The sequence below is a fragment of the Necator americanus genome, chromosome V (genome assembly GCF_031761385.1).
Source record: "Necator americanus strain Aroian chromosome V, whole genome shotgun sequence".
In the NCBI taxonomy this organism is placed as follows: domain Eukaryota; kingdom Metazoa; phylum Nematoda; class Chromadorea; order Rhabditida; family Ancylostomatidae; genus Necator; species Necator americanus.
The window spans coordinates 14,468,288-14,488,813 of NC_087375.1; the positions used below are offsets into that span (position 1 = coordinate 14,468,288).

The 20,526-nt window shown below is 41.4% G+C and overlaps 1 protein-coding gene across 1 annotated transcript; it reads left to right on the forward strand.

Moving 5' to 3' along the window:
- Positions 1-4: 4 nt before the first annotated feature.
- On the forward strand, positions 5-20,212 carry RB195_013884 (uncharacterized protein; the record flags this gene model as incomplete). Its single annotated transcript, XM_064203894.1, has 22 exons — positions 5-43; positions 3,007-3,085; positions 7,502-7,695; positions 7,819-7,988; positions 8,421-8,535; positions 8,780-8,864; positions 9,950-10,038; positions 10,129-10,204; positions 10,284-10,348; positions 11,983-12,087; positions 12,150-12,258; positions 13,077-13,181; positions 13,346-13,505; positions 16,387-16,541; positions 17,145-17,253; positions 17,312-17,375; positions 17,430-17,553; positions 17,616-17,771; positions 17,977-18,030; positions 18,083-18,203; positions 19,858-19,999; positions 20,072-20,212. The coding sequence occupies 22 exons, from the start codon at positions 5-7 to the stop codon at positions 20,210-20,212; spliced, it is 2,457 nt and encodes an 818-aa protein (XP_064059775.1).
- Positions 20,213-20,526: the final 314 nt, after the last annotated feature.

Sequence of the window (20,526 nt, forward strand, 5' to 3'; positions counted from 1 at the left end):
CGCTATGAGAAGCTCATCGTTTGCGTATGGTACCGATGAAGTGGTGCGTAAAATGTTAGCTGTTTCATTTCCTTCATTTCTTCGTGCGCATCGAAAGACAAATTTCTAGCAGCGTTGACTTGTGTTCGAACAAATCGGCAATGCGATAAATAAACGAAGGAAATATTTTATAAAAGAAGAAGTGTTGTTATTTTCATTGTTATCGAGCATGTTGTTTCACAAAAATACCAGTGGCAACCTTGTGGGATTGAATGATTGATCGAAACTGTGCCCCTAAAAAAGGGTTCCAAAATTTTTGTAGCTCTTCGCTGAGTCGATCTGACCCGCGATCACCAGGCTAAGACCTTTTGTCTCACACAGCGAGACAAACTAAAGTGAATCGTCCAGGTAGAGGCGAAGCGGTCCACAGTTTCAATTTCAGACTTTATCCTTTCTCTTAATGGCGCTCTAGGTGATATCGGTCTCATTGCATGGAACCCCAAACCATGATTGTGTTTTTACGGAACTATTGTTGTTGCTATCAAGGATTCATTGAAAAACGATCTCCGTGGGATCTCCATAGAAACGGAACACTCAGAAAAAGGCCTGAAAGTCAGCTGCACCGAATGTTGTCACTGTTTTGTTGTTTTCGATATCACTCTTGTTTTTGTGTTCCTACACAGGAATAAATTATGCATTTCAAAAACAACCAGTTCCACCTAAGCATACATGTGTTCGTCGTCTCTAGATTATCAGCTGAATACCTGAAAACGTTTCCTGACTGTTCTAGAATATTCTAATAGGTCGAGTATGACTTGTTCGGCTACGCGTCGACCAAGGGAATCTACTTTTTTTCTACAGAAAACGTTTCTTCACAAAATTTCAAAACATTTCATAAGTTGAAACAAAGGAGAATAGTGTTGTGCTATGGTGGAAGCACATAAATAGAAATTTCAAGTACTCAGAAACTAAGAAATTATTTCAACTCTACTGGAGAATGAAGAGGTAGAAGAGGGAAATTTTTCCGAACATTCGAAAAAACTTTGGGCCACTTTTTCCGGTGGTTTAGTCCCACTGCCATATATTAGGAATAAATGTAGCGCTTGGTCAGCCCCGAACAATTAATTCGGATTAGTTCATCATCATCAGCGTTCTCCTATGAACTGAGACAAAGGAGAATTTTTTTGAGAAAAAGACTAAAATCGAAATCCTACTTTCACTCTTTATTCTCAAGAATATTTTTCATTCTCGACAAGTTTTTTAAAGTAAGAATACCAAAAAAATTGTTAGAGTCAAATATATTTTCATTAGGGTAAACTTAGGCTGCGTTATATCCGTTTTTGGACCCCAGAAGAATCGCGCTAGGAAATATATCTGAACTCTGAACAACCAAAGAACGAGCAGTATTCACACGCGCAACCAATAAATCATACATTGTCACAAATAAAAAGAAAACAACAGACCAACCACTTCCGCTGCCAAACTCCTACAAAAACACTAAATTAAGGGAGAAAGGCTACCCCTCACCAGTCCCCAATGAAAGCTCTTGAGAACGATTGTAGGTGCATCGGTGATTCGCAGGATGAACCAGTGCTCTGGCGCTTTTGCGCCATTCGTAGCAGTAAATCGAAAAAGGTTAACGAAGATACTTTCTACTGCAGCCCGCTCTTCTACTTGGAGCCCCTCCTTTTTAATTTATGACCGACGCTGAAGAAGAATACATGTCAGTGTGGTCAGTGCTACCTGAATGAGAATGAATTGTTGAGTTCGGTTGCTAGGAAATGCATTTTCTCAAGATCATCCACATATTTTCAGCTGTAGTCCTCGTCCACTAATTTTACATTTTCACCCTTTTTTAAATCCTTTTTGGTGAAAATACTACGATCTTCGGCCATATTGGCAGATTTACCATAACTAAAGCCGAAGTGAACGACTATTCGGACAAATGAGCCAGTTGCGCATGTCTCGAAAAGTAGAGTATTCAAAAATTGTATGACGTATGGAACGCTGGAAATCCGGAAATTAAAAAATTCCCCACAAATCTTCCTAGTATAACGTCTCATTCTCTTTGGCGGTATAATGGAATTTCCACTATAAACATGGCGGTGGTATGCTGAATGCCGAATATAAGTCTTCAATCTACGGTGCTTCCATTATACTGTTTTATCGCTATACAGACATGCATTTGAATGATGTGATTATTGGAAGTTGGTTTAAAAAAAAATCCTAAAGTATTTAAGAAGAAATTAATAGAAAAAGAATACTTGCGAGAGATGGGGGGAAATCAATGGTTTTATAAGAGTGTAAAAGAAGAGCATTCTCTGTTCTTTATTTACATATGGCGCCATAGCTCGAACATTCCTGCGCGAAGTTATCTCAAAATTTTATTTTAGAGGCCTATATTCCATTTTATGTGTGAAAGAAGCAGTTGTAGGTGGGAAAATGTAGAGAGAAGGCGAGGGGGAGATGAGACATTGACGACGATGGGGAAATATGGTCTCCTTCTTAATGTTCCATTGGTGTGGTTAGGGGACCGGTTGTGAGTGCACCACTGCATGGTTCAAAGCCGCCCTGGAGCCAACCAAGCTGTCACGCCTTCGGCGTTGATAAATTGCCACCAGACCTGTCCCGCGCAACACGTTGCGATTGATCCACGTCGTACACTTTACACTTTCTGTTTATTCCCTATGATTCAATTCAGAATTTTTGATGTTTGTCTATTGCTGTCAGCACGAAACCTGTCATCCTGCCACAAGGGCACTCTCGATAATCGCATCATGCTATCGATCCATATCCGTGGAAATTGTGTTCTTGATGGAAGGGCGTTGCATGAATGTAAATTTTTGATCCTATGCTCTGTAGACGATGTTTGTCATTCACATTTTGGTAACGCTCATCGAAGCGTATGTTTTTCGCTCTACACACATATTTACCGTGCTACGACTCGCTGGAAAAGAATTCTGTTGAGTTGTCAATGGTTTGTATCTGCCTGTCAATAGCACGATCTGCATGAGGATGAACTTTCAGACTCCGATGATGTCATCGGAAAGTTCGTTGAAGAACAATGGCACCATAGTGGCAATGACGGCGATTTCACCAGAGAAAGGTAAGGAGCAAAGTGGATCCTTTTAGAAAAATCTATAGAACAATGACTTTCTCAACGGTTCGCGAGAACCCTTCAGTGGTTGGACTGTCAATTCCTACTTCTATTTATTATTATTTATCTGTTCGTAAGTATTTTTTATGGTAAATAATTTCATGGAAACCAGCAAACAGTGGAACCAAAACCGTGTCAAAATTAAACAAAAACTCTCGAATTCCTTTCTTTTTGCACAGCGGAGACTCTCGATATGTTACACTCTTTCTTTCTGCTTCCGAAGTCCAAAATGGTTCTGCGAGACGTTAGAGATGAGAGATTCGAAGACCTCTAAACAAATGATCACGTCAGTCATCATGATCGTGAGGCCTTTGGGGCCAGGATTTCCCATTTTCTGGGATATTCCACCTTTCCTCCATTTGTTTATAACAAATGGAGGAAAGGTGGAATAAGTACATGCGCTGTCTGAGGGAGCATACTGAAGGAGACCTCCTGGCGTATTCAATAACGTAAGTTTACTTCCTAAAGAGTAAATACTGTAACGTTTTTGTACAAAACATGTGCTTAGACTTCTTACACAATACAAATGTTTCTTTGCTTTGTTTACTTGATAGGCACACTTCCTTCCATATTCATTTTCAACTTTGCAATCAATAAATTCAATTTTTTTTACTTTTGTTTTTCAAAGCTCTATTTGAAACTCTTCGATTTTTTTGGAAGCTTCGCAGAGCATGCATAATTTCTAGTTACCCTTCAAACTCAAATGTAATTTCGAGCGTCACTTTTTCAAAACTTTTCAGACGGAGTGAAAGCCGACCACGATTCCAAATTTTTCGGCTGACGTGACTGTCCAATTTCTTGATTTATCGTTTTTATTCTTCTGAAACTCAGCTAACGTAATTTTTCAATAGATTTTTGGATGTAAGCAAAACGAATTGTTGTTGTGCACGGGCGCCAAGTTCCTTGCATTTCATTTCCTATTGGAACGTGTTCTCAAACTCTGTTGAAGTCTGGCAGGGCACTCTTTATGCTTTTGCGTACCGTTCACACAGGATTTCCATCATCCTGTTCACCTTCACTGAACTTTGGAGCCTGGTTTTTTCGAAGAAATGCCCTATTCGTCCAACAAAGAAGATCCTAATTTTACTTTTGGGTCTCATGGTTACGAATGTAAGTGTAGTAAGTCCTTCTTTAGGGTCGCAGCTAGACACTCATGGTGACGTGAGTAGCGCTACCAACAATACAGAGACATTCCTCGTTGCGATTCATTATTGGGCTCTTGGAGTGAATCCGAAACGGTTTCAGAGGCGTCGCAATGCCAGATTTACGCGCCAATATCGTGATCTTAACTTTAAAGTCTCCTCCGTTGTGACGCCGCACCCTATGATCACTTAAAGGCATCACCCCACGAATCTGAGGTGGTACGGATTTCAGGTGGAGTATTCGTATACGGGATAGTAGATTATGGAGAGGGGTGTGGTTCCGTCCATTTCTTACTAACTGCCTCAAAAAACGGCCCGGAAGATCGCGCTCCAGTCAAATTCCTTGTAGAAAATAGCGCGCCGGATAGCTGGAAGCCGTATCGTCCGGGCCGTTTTTTGCGGCAATTAGGAAGAAATGGACGGAATCACCCCCCTCTCCATAGTCTAAGATCCCGTATACGAATATTCCACCTGAAATCCGTACCACCTCAGATTCGTGAGGTGATGCCTTTAATGCAGCGACCTGATGAGCGGTCAGGTGATTTCCTTTTGCTGTCCAGGTGTTCTTTAAGTCAAACGCACAGAGGTTCAGCCGTTTCTGCTGTGTGTTCGTCGCCGCAATGCATCAATCAGATGAATCAAATGAAGAGCAATTTCTTCAAGAAATTCCTTATTCGCACATTACATGGAGATGAAAGAAACCAATTCTGACGTCTCTATTGACTAAATCGCAGTCTTCGAAGCGAACATTAATGCCAACGCCTTCGCATTTGTCATCGCTCCTGCATTTAAACGCATGAATATGTTCTCATATAAATCGAATACTAATTAATTTTTACCAATAAAATATTAATTTATACTGCTACATTACACCTATGCTACCGTACTTTCTGGTTGACGGCTGCTTGTACGAACATGGACAAAATCACTCGCTCTTCAAGGTTGTTTGCGTTGTTTCGATGCTATCGCTAGGAAAACCTTACAGAAACGTGCAGCCCTTCAGTCTTTTGTGCGTTTTAATGTGAATCAGCTATGCTGGATCTCATTTTTAGTGTATGTGCATAGTGTATGTGTTTTAGTATAGTGTATATGTTTGAAGTATTAAGCAAGTGGAACTACAGGAACACTAGCTAAAATACACTAAATTTGGATTGAAGACTAACATTATAGCCCACCAAGTCTTTTTTTTTCTTCTCTGAAATTTTCAATTTGTTGAGATCCCATCATCCTTAATTTCCTGCCTAACATCCTTATTATGAAGAACCTTTCTCTGTATTTTCTCTCTATTTTTTACTCTAAGAGAGGAATCGCAATTTAATCTAAGCGCTGTGAAATTTTATAGCTTTGTACCAACGTAATAGGATATAACGGTAAAAGATGTGGTTTCCATCTTCTTTGAAGCTTTACTTCCCACATCCATCCATTTAAGTAGGAAAGGTAAGGATTTTTAAGCAGCTTCAATCACGCGGATGCAGTCTATGAGGAGAATAAAAGAAAATCTACATTTCTTACCATACATTACGTCCTTATATTCTTCTCCTTTAGCCACTCATGAATCACAAGCGTCGAAAATGCGCGAATTGCCCTCTCGATATCTATTTTTCTTCATTGTGGGAAAAATCTAATGAGTTCCGGTTTTTTGTTTGTTTTTACTTCCCACTCGTCCGAGACGTAAGCCTGAAAGCCTCCGTATCAATGCGTATTTATGAGTCTTCCTTTTTTCTGTTCATATGTATTTTTTAGTGCAGAAGTGAATGAAGTAAAACACACAGTCAGTGATTTTTTACGCGCACAACCCACGCGAAAAATCTTGGCTCCTTGGCCATTTCAATTTTTATTTTCTTCTGTTTCCGATAGTTTGTATGCTATTTTCGAACAATATTTTCTTTATGTGGCTGAGAAATAGTAGCCTTACACATACCCGTGATAAAGGAATTGATTTCAAGTGACATCTATGCTGAAAAGGCCACTAGCTGTTATCAAACAACAATCTCTTCTCATTTTCGTTTTTTCTTATCCTATCGTCTATAATTTGAGGAGAATCCTCTCGAGAAAAGATCAGAAGATCCCTTGATGATGTCTTCAGTTGATAGCTAAAGATATGCTTGCAAAGTAATATTACTGCTTGTTCTGAAGAAATAAAGGAAAAAAATAACATCGACTTATTTAGTCAGTTTATTTGATCATAATATCAAATTTAATCATGGTGGCTTAGAATTGAAGGACTTTTATAGCTGCAGTTGACTAGGTCTCTCATTGTTCTCAAATATAATGGAAGTTTTTGCAAAATTCTTGGGATTCATAACAGCAAAAGTGTGCAACATCATGAAAGAAGCAGTTTTATTAGTAATCCAAAGTTGTAACTCGCAAGGCCGAGAAGAGGAGTTGGCCAAGGAGGGGCCATAGGGAGAAATATTTGATGATGCACAGAAGCGATCCACATGATCTATTGGGTTGAGCCATGAATAACTTCCGTTTTGTTTTCCATACATTCCTCGGGGTGGCGGTAAACAGTTGATTATGACGTACTGAGCTAACTCGTTACTAACTCTTTCGTTATTTGACGTTTTATTCCAACATTGACCTCAAAATATCTTCATGGAAATCTGAAGGGCGACCTCCCCTTGGCTCGTCTTTCAAGGTCAGACCTCCAGAACGAAATTGGACAAGCACCGCTCCATCTGTTATTACTCTTTCGTCATATACACTGCATAGTTTTTGAATCGTGAACACAACACTCTTACTTTGTTTAAATTCCCATAGCATCACGTAGGGTAAATGTATTTTTTGATTCTCCAATTCCAAGGTGAAGGTGAAAAACAAAACGCAACATGCAAAACACTAAACTGCTGCATAAAGACTAACCAAAGTTCTTTCTGCGTAGCGATAACAAAAACCATTTGTTTGGGTGACCCATTGTATGCGTTGACAATAACAGTAAGCACCGCGCGCCTGGGCGGAAATTATTTATGACTCAACCTAATATAAGAAATATTTCAATAAAATGTAATATGAACCAAACCAAAAAAACTAAAGTTACAAATGTTTTCCTAGATTTAGTAGGTTTTTCCTACAAGCAATCGATTTATCCGTACCACGAAGACTCGTACAGTGTTTGGTGAGGGCTGCGCTGCGCTCCTTTCGTCTAAGTTATATCCACGTCCCTTACATGCATGGATATGCACGGCTAATCGGTGTCCCCTTCATAACATATCGTCTTTAGGTTCCGTCGAGATCTACCCTTCTCGCACCGGCAAACATTTTCGTCATTTTTACATCCTTGTATGCGTCCTCCTTCTGTTCATGCTTGCTGGGATCATCTTATCAGCGATTGTAGCCGTAAGGCTTGGCCATATGGAGAGGCAAGTGCAGAAAGCGCAGGTACAACTGCCGCAGAACGTTAAGGAGGCTCTAGACGTGAGTCTGCTATTAAACAGAGTCATTTCTCATACTTTTCCGATAGTATGCTGCAAAGTGCACCAGAAGCACAGGAGTAGCAGATCACGAACTCATAAATCGACTAAAAATAGATCCATTCAGAAGTTGAAGCTACCGACAGGGTGGGAAAATTATATTCCTCGCCCTTCTGCCCCACCAATATCTCCCGACGTTCCGCCAATACAAGCCGAAGTTCATGAACCTGAACCGGAACAACAGACGCAAGCCTACCCACAAGTGAAAGGATGTCCAGGGCAATGCAAGCGTAAGGAGTGAGTTAATTGATGTTCCTTAGCTCCTAGGTATGGAGGGAAAGGAAGGATAACAAGGAAAGTAATTTAATTGAGACCGTAATGTGACCATAGAGTAGTTGAACGGGTTCTTCCAACACGTCGCGAGTCTGTAGTACCTTCACGTCGCCCCCGTATCCGCTCTTTCCTTCTCAAAGGTTAAGATCAATCAACTAGCCAATCAAATTTCGGGATTTTTTGGTTGTCGATGATCATGGTATATTGTGAACTAAACTGCTATTATCCCAAGTATTAATGCTAAGGGAAAATCACACATTTGTTATCCGAGAACAGCGCAATAGTTCACCCAAGTTTCCTCAAGTCCAGTAGAACGTCTACCTTCTGAAGTTCTTTTTTTTTTGGCCTAAGCACGTGGTGCACAATGCAGAATTTTTAAACGTTCAATCTTTGTAGCTTTCTTAAACCGCCGTTGGTAGTCTTATCGTTGGATGGCTTTGCTCGTGAATATCTGGATCGTTTCACTGTTGCAGCACTTGATTACATTGCAAAATGTGGAGCAAAAGCCGAAGTGAGTAAAATTCAAATTCTTTTGTAACGCCGTCCGAAAGGAAAGTAATTCTATCAAAACTAATTTGAAAGGTACGTTAGAGGAAGAAATGGGTAACAAGTGTTTACACTAGTTTCTATGCCGGTGATTTTTCTTCTCTTGGGTGTGTGTGTGTTTTTAAGTGAAAACGTACATAACGTGATTTTCTGGAACAAAAACAAGGCATTCATGGATTCCATAGAGAAAACTGTGTAGAAATCTGCAGAGAGTGTATCCACCATTCCCATCGAGGACGTTCCCAAGCCATTACACCATGGTGACAGGGCTATATCCAGAATCACACGGCATAGGTGAGTTCGAGCAACGTTTTCTGGCTTAATTTTATCTATGCGATTTTCAACAGTTGGGCGAAGGTATCTGCTTGAAAGGCTGCGTTGCGCTCTTAACTGTGGTGGAAACGTGCAAAGAGTTTGCTGAGGAAATAAAAAGCATGAAAGCCTCTATGTTTGAATTTCAGTAAACCTCTGCATGATGACGATCCAGTGTTTGTGTCCTTAGCTTGAGCCGGACAAGAAGTTATTATAGCCCTTTATTATTGGCTAACGCTTTTGCGCTTCTTAAAATCCTGAAAAGATGAAATCACTCTTCCTTCTATTCATTTTTGGACCTTTTGCATTTATCCAAAACGCTTTATCCAGAACGTGAGGTATTCGACCAAATGTCCTATCCTCCCAATAAAAAAGATCCTAAATTTATTTTTGGGTATCATAGTTGCAAATGCAAGTGTGGTAAGTCTTGCGTAAGAGTCGGAGGATATTGCTGAAACAGCTAGATACTCGTGGTGATGTGACTAGTGCAATCAAATAATATAGAGGCATTCCTCGTTGCAATTCATCTTTCGGCTCTTGGAGTGAATCCAAAACGCTTCCAGAGGGTTGCCCGCCGCAATACTAGGTTGTCGAGCGAATATCGTGATCTTAACTTCAAAACCTGTTATGACGTCGCCCCCTACTGCTGCCTAATGCAGCGGAGTCAAGTAATTTGCTATCGCCCTCCAGGTGTTCCTTAGCTCAAACATATAGGGATCTAGCGGTTTCTCCTACGTATTCGTCAGCGTACTGCATACAGTAAATCAGATAAACCACATATGAACTCATGCAATCACATTCTTTTTTATTCGGACATATCTTGCCCTCCGGCAAAGTGCAAATACGGTAAAATGGACGATTGAAAATCTTGAAGGATTTGTAGCGAATGTAACTCCTCCTAGTAATCTTAGGCAACATACTCAATCGCTTATATGACCGTGTTTGCACTACACAGGATTGGGAGATATGTCCAGATAAAAAAGAAGGTGATTAAATGAGTTTCTGTGTGGTTTGTCTGATTTCCTGTATGCAGTGCGGTTTTGGCTATACTAATAACTAAATTGTAGTTGACAACAACATCTTTGACCCGAACATTTCGGACAAGATAGAAAGTATGAAGCGAGGAGATGTGGACGGCTACTATCAAGGCGACCCGGTAAGAAACAAAATATCTTCCAGGTTAGATTTAGTTTAGAAATGTGCATTTACGGAGAATTAAATCTATCTTTGTGAATAATCACGTCAGATCTGGAACATATACAAACGACATGGTGGTAAAACGGCTTGCCTATATTGGGTTGGATGTGGCTTCAATATTTCAGGTAGGATCGATTTTTCTTCCTTCTTTCTTCTTCTTTCTTTTTCTTCCTCTCATCATAACCTCCAAACGCATTGTTACAGGTCTTCGTCCAGATATATCACCTCCCTATAACAAAGACCTGCCATTCAGGAACCGATTTGAAATGGTGGGTGGATCTTGCTCTTTCATCTTCGCCTTAGGACAAAGAGTCATCAAGCATACAATCGTCGTAAATGACTTCTTTCATCCTTCGTTGCTGTTAGCAGATGTTCCATTGATCGTGCGAGGCTAACTCGTATTTTCGCACGAAGGAGACATGATTAGAACCACTACAGAAGGATGGTACCACCGAAACTTCAACTAGGCACCATGTCCGATCGGTGAGTATGTGGTCGATCTCTGCACGAATCGTGCCACTCGGTGATCCCCATGACCATTGACGATCACCTTTCTTTATGAAAAGGAAGGTTCCATGAAAGAGGCGAGCGCCCAGGAGAGATGATTTCCGTTTTCATTTTCCCCTCGTCCCCTAGTGCAAAACTTCCGGTCCTGTACTCCTCTTCTGTAGCCTTTCCTAGCTTTCCGTTGAAGTCCACGACGACGAATTTGTAGAAGGACTTCTCATTGCGGATCACTCCCTCCAGCTGCTCGTAAAACGCGTCCATTTCGGATTCATCAGCTGATGATGTTGGTGAGTAGCAGTTGATGATGCTGATGGGTTTTTGGTGCAGAGGGCGGAAGCGAAGAATGATCAGACGAGGTGATCTCGTGAGAATCGACAGGATGAACGACAGAAGGCACTTTACAACCAATACCGCCTACATTTCGCGACGAAACCTTTCTCCACGAATGGCGAATGTACTGTTATTCATCTGTCGTACGTCGCTCTTTCTGCTCTCGGTCACCTGCAGAGCAATCACGTGGAATTTGATTGCTCCGAGAAGTGCATGTAGGTCAGCGTCTGTGGACACTGTTCTCGCGTTGTAAGTACGCAGTCTGAGACAGTTTCCATGGCGAGCCACGCAAGCGTCCCTTGGTGTAGAATTGAAGACGGCCTGAACAACCTGTGATTTGATCGTTTCTCGCTGTTCGCCATACCGTTCGACATCTGAGAAGACAGAGCCCAATGTTCAAGGTACTTAGGCAGTGTATATATTTGAGTGGCAAAAAGACTTTTTGCTCAACTAAGCAGCTTTGCCATGGCGAGCTTAGCTTTCACCACAGGTCGTCGCTCAACTTATATGGATCAGGGAACCACCTTGCGAAATTCGGAATGTCAGATATGTCGAGCTAGTTATTAGCTTGTAGACCCTGCCGAAGGACGTACCTCAGCTGTGCATCGCAGTTCGACGCTCAGAGTCACCTCCATGCCACTTTGCGGCGGTAAACCGTTAAGTAACCGAATTTTAAGTAAAGGCCAAAGAATATGTATGGTAGTCGTGCTCAGCTAATGAGTAGACGTCAAAACACGACATAAGGGGGCTTTGAACTTTCTCCAAAAGAATATATCAAAGAGATTCCAACTTTTAGCACTGACCGGTAAAACTGCATAAATTGCAAGGATTTACTTTGCGAATTGGACAGAAATGCTTGATACTCCCTATTCAAAAATAGATGGTCAGGAACGGTAAATAAAGGGAAATATCAGGAGTAAAAAATCCAAAATAGTTTGCGTTAGTTCTTTTTGAGCATTTTGAAGAGCAGAATAAAGAGTTCATCAGAGAAAAGCGTATAGAAGCTGTCAGTTTAAATCTTGTAAAATAAATTAGGAATAATAAAGAGGTATCCAACTTATTTCAGATTGTTGATTGGTTGTTGATGCCTCAAGAGAGTCGTCCAGGTTTGATTACTGCCTACCTCGACCAACCGGATACCGCAGGACACTATCAACTAGATGATAAAGATGTCAGTGAGGATAGCTAGATGTCTTAAGAAGTAAAAAAAATCAAGACAATAGAATGTTCTAGATTGAATCTCAAATCGCCATCATAGACAGGAATCTTAGATATTTGATCGACACCTTGGATGAAAATGGTCTTCTCTCCTGCATCAATCTAGTTATCGTTTCCGACCATGGTAAGACTTGTGTTTTGACTCTGAATTGGGTTTGTACAAGCTTACAAGCGCCATGCTTGAGTAGCACGCATTCTCGACGAGCGTCAGTCATGCGACCGCATCATGTATCATGTGGGGATCTCGGGGATCCAGGCGACGGTGATGCTACAGCGCGCAGTTCCCAGCCGCATAGATGAGAACTCCACTTAACCTCTTCATGTAGTTTTAACACAAGGCTAATAAAAATGTCAATTACTGTAATATTGTCATATTACTACCACTCATTACCTTTACAGAGATGATGCCGTATTTGCAAGTATTTCCAGATATCGCTGCAGCATCACTGTTGTCTGGCCAACCCCGGCGCAGCACGATGCGATCACGTGAGGTGGTACATCTACCAGTACTTTCTCGCCATCCATAAGTGAAAAAATAAAAAAATAAAAAAAAATAAAAGGATTAGCGGTCGTTGTGCTGCTTTTAGTTTTTTCCACTTCGTATGTCACTGTTCATATTAAACTGCACCATATGTCAAGTTTTTTGTCAGGGGTGTGTTGCGGAAGTACAGTATAGGGTGTCTCAGAATTTGGCAAGATTTGAATTAGATAGACTTAGAGAATTAGATAGACAGCTTTTTTCAATTTCATTTTTTAACCAAAACATAAAGTACATAGGATAGGGTAGAACATAAAGTGCATAGGATAGGTCAGACAGACTAGATCAGGCTTGAGAAGAGGTGTAAAAGAGAAGATTCAGGAAAAACATGAGTCTTCAGGAATCCCTTCATTTCATAACGTTTGGACATTCGTAAATGCTGACAAATTCCCATTGCTTTCAAGGTATGCAGCTAACGAATAGCACACAATATATCTCGGATTCTATCAATGATCCTGAAATAATATCTGCATCTGGAGTGATTGGAAGAGTTTATAAACACAGATCAGGTATGCAGATGTTTTTATTGTCATTTTCTTTTCTACATTTTCTTTGGTGTAGTGACTCTAATGCACTCGGCAAAATTTCTAATTCTGGATGACTTAAAGTCAGGATGACTTGAAAATACCTGTAGTGGGACTAAGCGAAAAGATACGACCGATTTCTATTTCAGCAGCGCCTGTGAGTCAATTAATGAGACCGTTTGAATGTGATCAAGGAAAAAAGTGGAAAGTGTACCAAAGAAGCACTATACCAACAAGGAAACACTATCAGAAAACGAAAAGAGTTGGCGACATTATTGTTGAAGGAAACTTGGGGACGTCGTTTTACAGGTTTGCTCGTATTAAATACAAAAACTATACGTTAAATCATGAAAAACTGCGGCACTCCCAAAGTCTTGGCAGGAAAGATTGAAAGATTCTTTTTTAAAGAGAAATAGTTATTATTGAAGTTATGGCCTTGTTTTAATAGCAGCGTTCCACAAAGCTATGTTGGGATTTTCGTGGGTAAATATAAGGATTGGGGCTTAGATTATGGGTATGAACCTATTTCCGCTCCACCCCCTCTAATCGTCCTGAAAAGCGTCGTGTGAAACCGCGTTTGTTCCTACGAGGTACGTGAAAACGTAACCCCCTTGAGGACAGGCCGCAATCGAGGCGGGCGGTCCAAAATCTGGTAGGTCTCTTCAGCAACTTATTCGAGTATACATAAATACGAAGTTGGAGCGTGTAAGTATGTAAGGTATGTAGGAGGTAGCTCGTTCTTATTACTTCATAGGAATAGGAACAAGCGCCGTTTCCCACGCCGTTTTTAGGACGATCAGGGGAAATTGAGTGGGGCCATGCTCTAATGATATTCTGGACAGTTTGCTTACCCACTTCAGAAGTGAAAGTTTGGGATGAGTAGTTCAGTGGACGTCACCAGAACAACTGATGTTCAGCGAAAAATCTAAATAAATCCCAAACCCCACATTTTTTGATAAGGATCATTTTTCATCTCTGAAAATAGGTGACTCACGCAAAACATTCTGAATTAAAGAAGAGATAGAGGGAAGGACTGATCATCTTCCGTAAGGGGGGGGGGGGGGGTTGGGCAGGGGTCGGTCCAGGGACTCATAATGCATCTGTATCATATGTGCCGTTGATCGATTTGCTCAAGAATGCACCAGTAATGCTTCCATTTGTCTCGATTGCGCGAAAGGATTGCCCTGTGCCTTCTCTTCTTGCTTTTTTAAGAGACTCAAAGAGCAAGAATCATTCTTCTTTGAAGGACTTCGTAAAGAGGCCTAACCATCGGTCTCCCGGCGGTGCGTTTGATGCCGCGCGGTATCCACTCGCTAACGGCTGTGGTCCAAGTATTGGAGTTGGAACGCATCATGTCTGCGGCCCCCCTAATTATTGTTTTCTTGGTTTATGCGGTAGCGTCTCCGATTCTTGATAGGTGATATAGGACTGAACTTCGAATTCCTTCTTTCACTCGCACAAAGCTGGATACTCCTGGCATTCAAGTTTCTCAAGCGTAGGTTAAGGAAGGAAGACGGTGTTGAAATGGAGGGCACAGAGTGTATCAACCTCGTGTCATGCGGGTTTCCTCGACATTGGGTGATTAAACTTTATTAATAAAGTAATAAATCAAGAACATAAAGATTCAAAAGAAACAGACGATGAGCAGTCTGTTTCTTTTGTTCTATTTTGAAGAGGCAGAGGGGGTTACGGAAGTGCAAGAGTTGTCAGCAGGATAAGTGAAATGTTGCAATTCTCGTATGTGATCTGTCCAGAGATGCCGTTTTCTCGAGCTAGAAGCTAGGATGATTTTGATTTCCTGCGGAGATCTTTCTAATTGAAACTAATACAGGAAGCTCTATACAGAGCCGGATGTTCTTAGTTCTCATCATGACATCCTCGACGCTATTACATGCTCCCCAAGCCTCTCGGAGATAAAGTTGTTCAACATGTTTATTCTCCGACATAAATATACGTAGCTGAAACTTTCGGATTTATTTCTTCTATTCAGCGTAAATAGGGCATCCAAGACCACTCCTCAGAAACATCGTGCACGTTTCATCCCATTCGACCAGCATTCGTTCCACCTGTTTAATGCTTGATGTTATCAGAACGGTGCCATCAACTGAACGAGGATGATTTAACTGCTGGCGGTCAACGTTTACTCCCATTTTATCCCATTTCAATCCTCGCATCGAGTTTTCGAGAGTGGCGCTGAATATTTTGAATCGGATTTTCTCACCCTCCGTTTGCGTCGACTGTGACATCATCGTAGAACTGGCCAATCTCTGATGTGTGTTTACTGCAGGACAGCAAGCAAGCAAATGGCACAAGAGATATGGTAGAACCCTAGACAGTGCGGTTTGTTGGAGTTGGGCTGTTCAGTATGACGAAATGAATGGTTCTTCCCAATGATTCCATGCTCCCTTCAGGAATTTCATTTTTAGGTTATAGGATTTGGCAATGTGCAGGACGACAGCACTTTTTGCAGTGTGTGAGAATCTTGCGCCGTATAACTGTGCAGGTCATATAGCTCGTACGTTCCGAATCCGTACAGCCGAATGATTGTGCTTAGTTAAAGCAGCTCCACCACGGGCAGGTTCCAATCAGACTTGTATACGCGGCCCCGTTTTGAGCCTACACTACCCATGTATACGCAAGTCACCAAAAATAACACATCTTTTTAAATAGATTGAATATTGACATACTTGAATATTGCCCTTCATCGCGACATATTGCTCGGGGTTACTCAGTCATGGACTGAGTAACCCCGAGCAATATGTCGCGATGAAGGGCAACGTGTAAAGTGCGCGGCTTTGATCAGTTGGATTCGCCTATGCGTTCGTTTTCAATTCAGAATCGTTTGGCGCTTGTGAACGCACGTGCAGCTTTACAGTCACTTGCGATGGCGAGCCAATGTGTGAGCTCACTAACTTACGCTTCCAAAAAAGCATTGATTTACTAGTTTAGGTTTGATTCCATTTTTAAACCAATTTGTTGACTCTAGGGGGATGAAAGACTTAGTCAACTCTAGGGCGGTTTTATACCTTCTCCAACATCACAAAACCTGTTACCCACTCTACTTCTCACATCCACTCTATTTGTCGCGGTACTTCTTTCAAAAAAGTTAGATATAACGTTGGAAAATGTGGAATATACCGGAGTTTTGATGCAATGCATATCACAATCCTAAAACCGCTACGTTTTTCAGCACTCCTGCAGACGATTGGCATCTTAGCGCTGATCATGGCTATGATTACATACGATCACCTATGCAAACCATATTTTTCGCTATGGGACCATCTATTAAGAAGGGTGTGGTGTTGCCAGCCTTTCAAAACATCGAGTACTTGAATTTATGGATGGGTACGCATTCTATTGCATTTCAAGATTTTCAAGTAGAAAGTGAGCTATTCTGGAATTAAAGGTAGGAACCACGAATGAGCGTGGTGAAGGAATCCGTGGAAAAAGCTAGCGATTGCGTTATAAATTGCGGGATCCGGGGTGGTCTCATCTCTGCTTAGACGTGGAAGGTGTGTTTTTCACGACGATTTCAGTTGCAAGGCGCCTCCTTTGCGCACGCGCTGCATCCAAATGCAAGAGGTAAAAGGTCAGTGGTGTATTCTCATCAGCCTATTTAAGTGAAACCTTTAAGGTACCTCGTAGGAACAAAAGCGGATCCCACGCCGTTTTCCTTACAAAGATCAGGGAGAGATGAGCTGAACCATCCTGAATCCCGCAATCTATAACCCCATCTCTAGCCTTTCCCTCTGGTTCCCTCACTATGTTATATTCGTGGTATGCCTCCTCTAAAGAGTTTTGCCAGATTTCGAGAAAGGAGAGCGGCAGAAATAAGAAAGACCTGGATGATTTTGCGTTAATTCGGGTTCTTCGGTTCCCTTGATATCCTAGAAATGCGTTCTGGAAATAGAGTGAAGGTAAAGAGATACCATTTATGAAGAAATTCAGATCTCCTGGAACTACCTCATGACACCCCTAATAATGGAACTCTAGGCATTATGGACGACATCCTAGTTCATCCACCTTTCAGGACTCCTCAGTTTCACTTCCCTATCTCGTAGGTTGCACATAGATGTTATGCAGTTGTTCCATTATTTATACACTTTAGTTTATAGGGAATGCTTGGCAATAGGCGTTCCTGGTGCCGTTGATTGTGGCTCATGCTCTGCGGAACAACTTGTGGGTTATTGTTTAGTTTTCGGTTCTTTTAGGCACAACAGGAGCCCATTGCAGAATCGACTGAATGCCAAATTGTCGTGTGCTTTTCCTCCAAGTTTTCCATTTCAACTATCGTCCACTACGCCACGGTGCATTCAGAATTATTGTGAAAAGTCTATAATTACTAGCGGTGAAATAGGTTATCATATCAGATTTCTAGCTCTATCCGATTTTACAACACCTTCCAGTGCCGTACTTCAGGATCTACTGTCACCGTGGTTGAAAGGATGAAGAAAGAAGAGACGAATGCTTCGAATACTTGCGAATTTATTAACTCAAAGTACGGTAACCTGTGTTGGGATCGAATCAACGCGACAGGTGTCGTCAGGAGAACGCTCTCAGCAGACCTTGGTTCAGGTGAATGGTTTGACACTCTCCTGCCCTCAGTGTGTCATACGAAGGGTGATAACGATACTTTGGCGGTCCTCCGATTATCCTCTGTCGACTCTTTAATTTTGCTCCAAAGCAGTCATTTCACCATATTTCATCGAGTCATTATGGAAAATTCATGGAATTTTTACTAAAAAAAATGTAGTCAAAGCAAAGGAATTTTTCTATTTAGAACTTGCTAATATTCGATCTATTGTGACAACCTGGAACAGTGGATTTGTCAACGGTAATGTTTTCTTCTCTAGACCCGCGAGCTAATCTCCGAATAAATGATTCAGACATTCTTGATCCCCTGAATGAGTACACTCGATCTCTTGCCTTGAAGCTCGGACAAATCATTTCTCTTACTGGAACTGCGTTTGACTACAACTATGACGGTGTTGCCGACACAAAGACAAGGTAATTCGCTTAAAATCGTAATTAGCTTGCTCTAGAAATAATAAGAGTAGCTTGCTATCTCTGTGTGTGGCTCATTTTGATATGTTCGGAAAATTACAAATATACCAATATACAAATAAAATGGACAAATAATTGTATGTGCAAATAAGGGGCGGGTGTAACGCAGTCGGTCAGAGATTCCGCTGCCTGCACGATCAATTGGAGGTTGGAATCCGCCGTAGTGCTCACCAAGCTTTTCATCGCTCGATGAACTGGTAGCAGACTTAACTGGGGGCATCAAAACACTGTCTTGACACAATGTCTAGCCCACGCAAGTCATTGCAGTACACGTTCGTAAACCTCAAACGATTCTGAATTGAAGTGAACGTGGTGGCGCATCTCAAGCGGATTGATTAACGCCAGCGACTTTATTTTCTTATTTATTTTATTGCGTGTAAATAAATATATAATACTATGCATGAGTACCGACAGCGAGTAAAGAAGCGGTACCATCGGCCACAGTGCTTGCTCTTAGAGGCATCACCCCACGAATCTAAGGTGGCACGGAGGTGAAGTATTCGTATACAGGATCGTTGACTATGATTATGGAGAGGAGGGTGATCCCGTCCATTTCTTCCTAATTGCCGTAAAAAAAGGGACCGGAAGAAACGGCTCCAAGCGTTCCGGTGCTTTCCTACAACGAGTCCGATTGGAGCGCGCCAGCCGTGTGCACACGCCGCATCTTCCGGGCCGTTTTTTACGGCAATTAGAAGAAATGGACGGAATCACCCACCTGTCCATAATCTACGATCCCGTAAACGAATACTCCACCTGAAACCCGTACCACCTCAGATTCGTGGGGTGATGCCTTTAAATTGTCATGAAATGGAAATTGCAGAACAACATATGTCATAAGATTCTCTTTTTGAGATCTATTCAAAAACCGTAGACAAAATCGTTGAGAGAAGAGCAAAATGGAAAAGAGCCAAATATGCCTAAAAAACAATAACTGGAACCCAGTATAGCCTGAAGTTATATTCGGAAAAGTTTTCTGAGACTCGAACTTTCACATTTAGCTTGAATATCACGAAATTGTTGGAGGGAAGCATATGAAATTCTTGATTTATTACTTTTTGCCCACATTTTCTTACCTCTGCAAACTAATTAATAGCATGCTCTCAGGTTTCCATCGCTTCCAACAGTTTCCTACCGATAGTTTTCCAATGCTCTTCATTCGTTTTCTTTCCATGCTTTTTCTTTCTTTCCCTCTTTCCTTTTCGCTCCCTTAAAATTTTCATGCTTTATTCGATGCCCTTCTTGCAGAGCACAAATCTCAGTGGCCTTAACCACCTTGATTAGTTATAAAAAAAGAGCTGAAGATGTCGAAAGTGATAAGTTCTCTCATCCTGACGCTCCATCTCAATGATCTGAAATGACGAAAATCAACAAAATCAGGGCAAACGTCAGGACTCGGTTTTCGTAGATTCAGCAATTCCCTATCAAATGATGTGTACTAGGAAATGCTTTTTTATTTAATCTATTTTTTTTATTTTTATACCTTTTCACTTTGAAAAAAAAACGCAAACGACTTTTTCTTCAACCCAATAAATAAGTACTTGATTATATGGGTACGGAGAAATGTAAGTAAACAAACAAAGCGACGATATCATTTCAGCTCATCTCCATCACATATTTATCGAGTATTAATCGCTTGTGCTGGACCGTGGTCCGTAGACGGAGCATCATGCGTGAACTCCTCGGACACGATGGTGCTCTCGTTCATATTTCCCGTCATGGAGAAGGACTTTAACTGTCTTGTAAGTCGACTAGCGTCATTTTAAAGGAAATAAATCACTTCACAGCGTGCACTATCCAGAAATCATTTCCAGCCGAAGGGCGAGCTGCTATTGGACTACACGGCACGGTTGCTGGACGTTGAGTTAATAACTGGACTAAGGTTCCTGTTCCCAGGCCTATCCCAGATGCATACTCTACAATTGAAAACGCATATTAGCACCGACATTTGGTAACGAACGGCTGCCACAGCTCAAACGGACGATTCAGGATTCACTTTCACCTATAATGCATTTTGAAATTGTTTGTAAGTGACTTGTTAAGCGTGTACGCTCTACCGCATTTTTCGCTACAGATGATGACCGGGTGTTGTTTTCATATCTCTTTCTGCTGTATTTACATCCTTATAGGTAAATAGTCCCGAAGCGTTTCCTCTCGAGAGGGGAAGCTTCCCAGGTATCCTCGAAACAACATGCATGGGTGTGTCCCAAACATGAATACGATTACGACACCGTCGCTGAGAGCACAATTTCCATAATCTCATCGTTCT